This window comes from Babylonia areolata, chromosome 35 (genome assembly GCF_041734735.1).
Source record: "Babylonia areolata isolate BAREFJ2019XMU chromosome 35, ASM4173473v1, whole genome shotgun sequence".
NCBI classification, from domain to species: domain Eukaryota; kingdom Metazoa; phylum Mollusca; class Gastropoda; order Neogastropoda; family Buccinidae; genus Babylonia; species Babylonia areolata.
In genome coordinates, this window is record NC_134910.1 from 10,325,248 (window position 1) to 10,334,747 (window position 9,500).

Genomic DNA, 9,500 nt, shown 5'->3' on the forward strand with positions numbered 1-9,500 from the left:
GCTCCAGTTTCTTACATCTACAATTATACCATATTTATGAAACATCGCGACTCGGTTCATGGGTTTCTTCAGCCTTTTGCCTAAATATGTAGAAAAGACTTTTCTTCATCTTCTTCTCCTCCTTCTCCATCAAAGAGCAGATGTGGCGCAGCGTATATGGACCAGTCCACGGCCACACGCTTTGACACTTTCAGTTTCAGTTTCTTAAGGAGGAGTCACCGCGTACGGACAAATCCATATATCTTAATTATAATAAAAAACAATCATTGTGCAAATTAAGAATATCCTGTCATGATTTAGCAATAGAAAAAGGCCGATATTTCAACATTCCAAAGGAAAGGAGACTATGTTTACAATGTCAAACAATAGAGGATGAATTTCATTTCTTAGATGACTGCGAATTATACAAAGAAATTAGAATAGAATTCATACAAAAAATTCAAAATTACATTCCAAATATTATTAAACCCAGTCAGCTAATACTGGAAGACAAACTTGTGGGACTGTTTGGGAAATTTGTCAGTAACTGCTGTCAAAAACGCCATTGCGTGCAAGACTCGGAGTGATTCAATGTCTTGTTCAGCATTTATCTATTTTTGTTTTGCTTTTTTTTTTTAATGCGTGGTTTCATGTAACTTTGCATGCGTGTCTTATAAACCTTGTTCAGGTTTAATTGACATTAAAATTGATTCTGATTCTGATTCTGATTCACACATCAGATCTCCTGAGCAGACGCCTGTTTACGGCCGCAGAACCCAACGCGCTAAAGTCAGGCCTCATGGGGGGGGGGGGGGATCACCTTCTAACTGAAACTGATTACCACAACAGGTTTCTTGGTCTGTGTAAAACTCGGACAAATCTCCTCCGGGACAAAACGCCGCAACAGCGCAGAGGAACCCATATTTTCCATTTTTTTCCGTCTGCGAATGTATTTGTTTGGTCACACTGGACGTATGTGCAAAACGTTTAACTTGAATTATTTGTCTCGAGTTATATCACCTTTACATTTATTATCGGAAAGAGTCTTCAGATGACAGAACAGCCAAAAGGATTATCTTAGCCCGGTTGTCCAGTATATCATATATATTTTTAAAGACTGCACATACATTAATACGACATAGACAACGAATAGCATGGCATGCACACCACAACATTCCAACGCAAACAGGAAGTTTAGCGACTTTTTTTAAAATGTGGGGTGGAACCCAAGTCTAAATTCGAAACCACATTTACGAGGACTTTACGTTGCTCAGCGCGAGATTTCTTGTGGAAACATGAGCCTGTCACTGCGGTGAGTTAAACACTTTAAAGTAAATCAAGTCATTTGCAACTGATCTAATGAATAAGTAAAGAAATAAGTGTTATTCTGACTAGTGAATCAGCAGATGTATATGTCTTTGGATTGAGCCTTATGCTGTAACTTGCAAGAGCAAGATTATGTAGTCGCCAGGGACGCTCTCTTTCATGTATCAACCTGTCGAACTGCCTGCTTTCAAATTCAATGTTGTGATAGTGCATCGTTGAATTCGTTTGATTGAAATAAAAGTTAAATGGTGCGATGGAGAAGTGGAGGCTTAAAAGCGGTGTTTGGTCACCAACTTCTCAAATACCGGGCAAAAGATAAGAGGAGACATCGCTGACTGATCGAGAAGTATCACGTTTTCAGTGGTTAAGAAAATTTTATTATTTCAAATAAGAAAACCTTAGTTTATAATGAGTATAATAGTTAATAACGATACTAACCAAAGGGAAATTCATTGGTTAGCAGAATAGTGCACAATATTATGGACATCTTTTCCTGATCATTTGAAAGATTACGTGTTTTGTTTGTTGTGTTCTAAATGCATTCAAAATCTTTCGTGACACAATTTCAAAAAATGAATAATTTCAGGAACAGTTACTACATTTTGATCATTAAAGTGCACCCATAATAAAAGCAAACATGTTGAAGGAGACATTTGATCATCCACAAGATGCAGGCTGTGTGATTGGTTATTTCCCTTGAGAATTACCAGTGGTCTTGTGAATCGCTTTGGGTGAAGTATTTACATTTCATTATTAGGGTTTATATTATATGCATGGTTATTTGAGCTGCACACACTGTTTGGAAGTGTATCTGTATGATTGCTACATATATGTATATATATATATGTCAACATAGAATGCAGTGTATTAAACTGCTGTAAAAGGAGTAAATAGTTGAGCTATTGGCATTTTCAACAGTGCGGAGTTTGCTCTGGACAAGAACAAGAAGAAGAAGAAACGGGAGCTTGCTGATGAACAGAAGCAAGAGATCAAAGAAGCCTTTGATCTGTTTGACACGGATAAGGACCGTTACATTGACTACCATGAACTCAAGGTAAGGATCTTACAAATAAAATAAATGTTTCTCTACAGTATTCTCAGCTACCATGGTGCAGTGGTTAGCATCGCTGACTGACATTTGGAGGGCGCAGGTTTGAATTCCAGCAGATATTTAAAATTTAAAAAAATCTTTTGCTATGGTTGGCTTCTGCCCAGAGTTTAGTATGCTACGGGACTAAAATGGCAAGTCCGAGAATACAGTCGAGCATCTTCCACTTCACACTGGACTGTTGGTGGGGAATCGGAATGGCACTGATGATGATGCACCTGCCCCCTACCCCACCATACACCGCCTCCCCGCTCCCTCCTTTTCTCCCCCAAAAAGTTTATGTTTGGCCGTAGGTGGCCCCCAGACCCTGACTCAACTTTCAGTATTTTTCACGATTGCTTATTTCCATCTCTATATGATACATATATGTCTATACTACATAATGTATACAACACAACCAAGAGTATGCAGTTGGAAACCCCCCCCCTCTCCACCCCACCCTCCCAACCTTCCCTTGCAAACACACACACACACACACCCTCTGCACACACTCACAAACCATAGAAATGCATGACAAATTCAAAGACATACTGTGGAAAGAAAACGAGCACAAGCTAGTATGAAATTAACTTTGTATAAGTGATAGAGAGATTGACTGACATACAAACTGAAGGAGGGAGAGACAGCCTACACACACAGATGGAGAGATGGATAGAGAAGAGAGAGAAAGACCAAGAAAATAAATTTAGCTTGATTTTTTTTTCTCCACTTGATTGCAGGTAGCCATGAGAGCCCTTGGCTTTGACGTGAAAAAAGCTGATGTGCTGAAGATCTTGCGAGACTACGACAGAGAAGGCACAGGCAAAATCAGCTTTGACGACTTCAATGAGACAAGTAAGTTACTAAGTACTTCTTGTTTGTGTAAGTGCTACAGTCAGTGTTAGCAACAGCAACAACATAATCATAATAAAGTGACAGTAGGACAAGAAGAAGAATATGATGATGAACAACAACGAAAGGAAAAGATTGGTGATGAAAAAAAACAACCCAACCCATTGGTAGAAGCAGTATTTGTAATAGTGGTAAGAACAAATATTTTTATAAAGTGCAAAAGAAATACTTTTTTTGTGTGTATTTACATGCACAAGTGCTTGTGACTACAAACACACTGGAATACATGCATGTGCAGACACATGCTCATGCTGTCACAAACATGCAGCACACACACACACACACACACACACATGTACACACACACACAAACACACACACACACACACACACACACACACACACACACACACACACACACACACACAACACACCACACACACACACATGTATACACACACACACACACACACTCACTCACTCACACACTCTCACACACACACACACACACACACACACATATGTATACACACACACACACACATGTATACACACACACACACTCACTCACTCACTCACACACACACACACACACACACACACACACACACACACACACATTGATAATAATAATGATGATGATGATGATGATGAATGGCAGTGACAGACATGATGTTGGAGAGAGACCCACAGGAAGAGATTCTCAAAGCGTTCAAACTGTTTGACGACGACACGTCGGGCAAAATCAGTCTACGCAATCTCCGGCGCGTTGCCAGGTGAGTTTGATCACATCTTGTTTTCTTCAGTTTTGGTTTTGATTGAATTTTTCTGAATTTTACATGTTACTTTCTCTATGTTCTCAGTATTTAATAATAAAAAAAAAAAAAAAATTAAAAAAAAAAAAAATCAAACTGTGTGGGGTTTATGAGGGTGTGTGTTCTTTGTGGGTGTGGGTGTAAATGTGTGTGTGTGTGTGTGTGTGTGTGTGTGTGTGTGTGTGTGTGTGTGTGTGTTTGTTTGAGAGAGAGGGAGAGGGAGATGCAGGATGGTTTAATTGTCAGGCCATTAGACAAAGAGAGAGATATTTTTGGTCAGTTCTTATACCTGACATTAATCCGATTGAGTGAAATCAAAGTTTAATTTCTTGTTCTTTTGTTTTTTTGGTTCCCTTTTCTTTATTTCCTCCTTCAAAATGATCTTTCTTTCTTGGTTTTCAAAAGCTTTCTTTTGTTTTTTTGGTTCCCTTTTCTTTATTTCCTCCTTCAAAATGATCTTTCTTTCTTGGTTTTCAAAAGCTTTCTTTTGTTTTTTTGGTTCCCTTTTCTTTATTTCCTCCTTCAAAATGATCTTTCTTTCTTGGTTTTCAAAAGCTTTATGTATGTTTTACTTTGTGTGACTGAGCCTTGTGTTTGTTGTCCTCTGTTTCCTCAAGGGAACTGGGAGAGAACATGACAGATGAAGAACTGCGAGCGATGATCGACGAGTTTGACAGAGATGGTGATGGAGAAAGTAAGTTATTCTGACTCTTTCATGTTTGGATTACCGTAAAGTTCAGTCTATTGAGCGCACCGGTATATAAGCCGCACCCACTAAATTTTGGAAAAAATTGAACTTTGTACATACATAAGCCGCATTGGTTTATAAGCCGCACTTATTTCCGGTACCGGAACACATACTGATACTACAGAAAAGCTGTCAATACTGTAGGTTATGAAATAAACACAAGCGGGAACAACACAAAGAAAAGCAAGCGAAAATACTGCTAGTGCCACAAAAAAATAATAAATAAACACAACGAAAATAAGATCCATAATTTAGGGATAGTCACATTTATTCAACGTCATCCTGCTCACGGAATCCACTAAAATCTTCGCCTTCACTGTCCGAGTTGAAGAGAACCAGCACAGCTTCCTCCGCCATCTTGTCACTGACTTCAGCCTCGCTTTCACTTCATGAACGTGAAGGAGGAGGTCGCTGCTGGTTCGTCGCTTGCACTGTCGTCTGCCAGGTCGATCGCCTTCAATTTGAAGGCTGCATCATAGGCATAACGTCGCGTTTTCGGCATGATGAGGGTGTACGCTTGAGCAGAGTAGAACTGAATGCTGATCTGAAGGCTTTAATGTGTGCAGATTTGATTTATAAAACGTGAACAGTTAGCACACTATCCTGAAACTCATCCAGAAATTCATGGACAGAAATCATGATTTTGGTGAGTTGAAGGGCAGCTAAGAATAGATGAGAAGTGTGACACTCCCGGGATCGTTAAAATCCGCAAATAAGCTGCATCATTGTAAAAGCCACAGAGGTTGAAGCTGGGGTAAAAAGTCGCGGCTTATAGACCGAACTTTACGGTAATTCATCATCAATAATATATTGTTTTCCTATTTTCAGTCAGGCCCATAGTCTTTTTCCAAGATTTTATCCTTAGAGATCTACCTTTGTTTCAAACTTGTACTTTTCAGAGGTTTTGATGTCTCATCTTTGTACTCTTATGTTTTTCCAATAGTATCAGAAGAGGGAATGTCTTGTACAGAGTTTCCAGAAGGTTAACTCACTCAGTACGGCCAGTCCTCTCTTCTCCTCTACACAGACCCCTTGGATGTCCAGTGGGTGTCTGAATGACCCAACCTTTAGCTTCTGTCATCAGAATTGTGGTATTCTTTGTCAACATTCACCTCTTGAGTATAAGAGCCTTCCGCTTGCAATATTTTGATGGTGGTAATTGGGGTGAAACGCTATTAACGTCGTCTCTTTCGCCGTTCGTATGGAGAGAGTTAAAGGGTTAAGGGTTCCATAGCCTCTTTCGGCTGTCTGGTCAGTGAATTCATATCCAGTGTGCTCGGCACAGGAAGGTGGGGGCCCGTTTGTCTCCTTTCGCAGTCTTCACCTTCCCCCACCAAAGTCAGGTACCCATGCACACACGAGTGGAATGGGGAAAGTCGGAGTAAAGCAGACGGGCGCAATAGCCGAGTGGTTAAAGCGTTGGACTTTCAGTCTGGGGGTCCTGGGTTCGAATCACGGTGACGGCGCCTGGAGGGTGAAGGGTGGAGATTTTTCTGATCTCCAAGGTCAACATATGTGCAGACCTGCTAGTGCTTGAACCCCCTTCGTGTGTATACACAAGCAGAAGATCAAATACGCATGTTAAAGATCCTGTAATCCATGTCAGTGTTCGGTGGCTTATGGAAACAAGAACATAACCCAGCATGGACACCCCCCCCGAAAGTGGATTATGGCTGCCTACATGGCGGGGTAAAAACGGTCATTCACGTAAAAGCCCACTAATTTATTTATCTGTTAATTTTTTGGTCACAGGTTTGTTGCATTGTTGTTTTTCGGCATGTTGATAGTGTTGTGTGTGTTTGCAGTTAACGAAGACGAGTTCATTGCCATCATGACTGGGGACACGTAATGTGGATTCTCTCTGCTGCTCACCATCTGTGGAAAAGTCCGGAATGATTCTGCACCATCATCTGCGCTGCCTTGTTTATGACTGGATTGGTTTTGTGTACGTGTGTATGTGTGTGTGTGTGTGTTCAGGATATCCATGTGTGTGTGTACATTTGACATTCCATCCATGCATGTCTAGAGTTAAGAATGCAGGTGGAAACAGAGAGAGAGGGTAAAAGACAGAGAGAGAGTGTGTGTGCATGTTGGGGTTTTTGTCTTTTTTTTTTTCATATGAACACGTGTGTGAGCTGATATATGAATTTGATGGTGATGAACTGAATGAAGGTGTGATCTGCTCATTCTCACATGCGGTGAATAGTGTTTATTTGCATGCACAGAGAATGTATTGCATGTACTTTGTGGTGATGTAGATGAATGTGAGTGTGTCTGTGGATTTGTGCACATGTGCATATGCGGTCCACCTCGTCTGGCCGTAATGCATTTCGCATCACATCTACTTTCATTTTTTTTAGACATACAGATTCATCAGTCAATGTTTATAAGGGGCAAGTATTTGACATGACTGCACGTCAACTCTTTCGCCACCATAGGTGACTATAGTCAACCAGACAGTTCATAGCCATAGGTGACTTGAGTCGACATCAAAGGGTCATGTTAAAGGACCATTCGTCACATTGTAACCAAGCTTGACAGCTGAAACCAGTTTCCAGCGCAATAGAACAACGTCTAACCTACGACCCCTGACCGAGTTGGAAGTGAACAAGTCCATTGTGTTGTTTTGACATGAATCACATTGTGTGTTACTGAGCACAGAGTCTAAAAACTTTGTCACATGTGCTGGGGAGTGTTTTTCACGCAGAAACTTGGTGGTGAAAGAGTTAACTTTTAGTCCTCTCTCTCAGGGGATAGGGAGACCAGAAATCTCCAGTCTTTGAGACTGATCAAACCTTGCAGCATTATTTTGTGGGTATGCACCCAGCATGTGACATCATGTGAAAGACGTCTGCCAGTACCATTGAAAAAAAAAGTCAGTAAATTGACCTGTGCTTGGACATTGTCACTTGATTCTATCATTTTACAAAGAAGAAAAAGAAATCTTTGGTAGTCTGTGGCTGGCTTTCTGAATCCTCTCATGATACATGTTTGTTGTTTTTTTTTTAATCAGGATAAAGGCACAAGCCCAAATGATGTATACCTGTGTGTTAAGAGTGGAGACCTGATATTCAGAGTGTATGCTAACTTGAGGTACTAGCGTCTCCTCATTTCCTTTACGATCCCCTTTTTTGAGTGTCTTGTCTTTTCAATCATCTGAGCCAGTGTTGTTTTTTTTTCAAACATCACTGGTCTGTAAATGTAGATTTATTCTTGTGATACTTATCGTTCCCCTGTAGGTTTTGAGCCTTATGGTAATATGTTCAGACTTTTTCAGTGATCTATGCAATTGTTTGTATCATTGATATTGCAATGTTAAAAAAAAAAAGTTTTTCTTTTTGTGAAAAGAAAACAAAGGTCACTTTTGTAACCCCCCCCCCCCCCCACACACACACACACTCTCCCCCAAAAAGACAACAAAAAACCCCCAAAAACAACAACAACAAAAAACCCAGAAAAGAAATAATTTTAATGGAGTGTGCGGTTTTGTGGAAGAAAAAAAAAAAGGCAAAATGTAAAAAAAAAAAAAAAAAAAAAGTTTTACAGGTATGTCTTATGTGTTGTGCAAGTTGGTTCTTTTAACTGTGTCAGGAATTATTTTCTGTCAATAACTGTGTAAAAGAAAAAAAAAAAAGTATATATATTTAAAAAAAAAAAAAAAAGAAGGATAAAGTCAAAACAATACATTAGGATGAATGAGTGTGATTTGATTTTCTTCTCATCTAGAAGTAATAAATAAAAAACAAACCAACCTGAACTGAACCAAAACAGAGCAGAAAAAAACAACAACCTCCGTTTAAGTATGGCAAAAGAGTTCAGCTGAAAATTTCAGTTTTTTGTTGTTGTTGTTGCTGTTGGCAAAAATTTGTTTGCTATTTTAGAAGGTGACAGTGGATGAGTAATGTATAATGTATGTATGAATATATTATAGTTTCTGTATCACATAGTATATTACTGTTATCGCTGTTGTTTTTAGTCATGTTTTGGTTGCTCTGTGTAGTGGTTGATAGATGTACGATAAAAGTGTGCATTTGTATGTTCAGCCTTGATTGTGTGTGTGTTTTTCACTACATGTGTGTGTATGTGCAATGTGCAGGGTGCATGCATTTCTGTATTGTTTGTAAGTATGCGTGTTTGTGTGTGTGTGTGTGTGTGTATGTGTGTGTGTGTGTGTATGTGTGAATGCGCACGTGCATGTGTGTTTATAGAAACATGGTCACTAATGAATCCAAGTTTACTTTCCTTGTCTGTGGTAACTGCAATCCACCCAGACTAGTGGATGTGCCTAATTATAGATTACTTACAAGTGGAGTGATGGGCTAGGGGTAATGCGTCAGCTTAGGAAGCGAGAAAATCTGAGAGTGCTGGTTCGAATCATGGCTCAGCCGCCGATATTTTCTCCTGCTAGTAATTCGGATGAGACGATAAACCAAGGTCCCGTGTGCAGCATGCACTTGGCGCACTTAAAAGAACCCACGGCAACAAAAAGGTTGTTCATGGCAAAATTCTGTAGAAAAAATCCACTTCGATAGGAAAAACAAAACAAAAAAAACAACTGCCAACTGAAAAAAAAAAAAAAAAGAAAAAAAAAAGGGTGGCGCTGTAGTGCAGTGACGCGCTCTCCCTGGGGAGAGCAGCCCGAATTTCACACAGAGAAATCGGTTGTGATAAAAAAAGAAATTCAAATATATAC

The 9,500-nt window shown here is 39.7% G+C and overlaps 1 protein-coding gene across 1 annotated transcript; it reads left to right on the plus strand.

Annotated features, from left to right (window-relative positions):
- The first annotated feature begins 1,211 nt into the window (after positions 1-1,211).
- Positions 1,212-8,843, plus strand: LOC143277954 (centrin-3-like). The gene is made up of 6 exons (XM_076582935.1): positions 1,212-1,291; positions 2,224-2,359; positions 3,133-3,247; positions 3,906-4,020; positions 4,677-4,753; positions 6,613-8,843. Exons 1-6 carry the CDS (start codon positions 1,275-1,277, stop codon positions 6,654-6,656), a joined length of 504 nt encoding a protein of 167 aa, XP_076439050.1. The 5' UTR covers positions 1,212-1,274; the 3' UTR covers positions 6,657-8,843.
- The last annotated feature ends 657 nt before the right edge of the window (positions 8,844-9,500 follow it).

Excerpts from the sequence above, each read along its gene's own strand:
- LOC143277954 (XM_076582935.1), top strand. Across the intron at positions 4,021-4,676 it reads AATCTCCGGCGCGTTGCCAG|GGAACTGGGAGAGAACATGA; the intron begins GTGAGTTTGATC and ends TGTTTCCTCAAG. Across the intron at positions 4,754-6,612 it reads CAGAGATGGTGATGGAGAAA|TTAACGAAGACGAGTTCATT; the intron begins GTAAGTTATTCT and ends GTGTGTTTGCAG.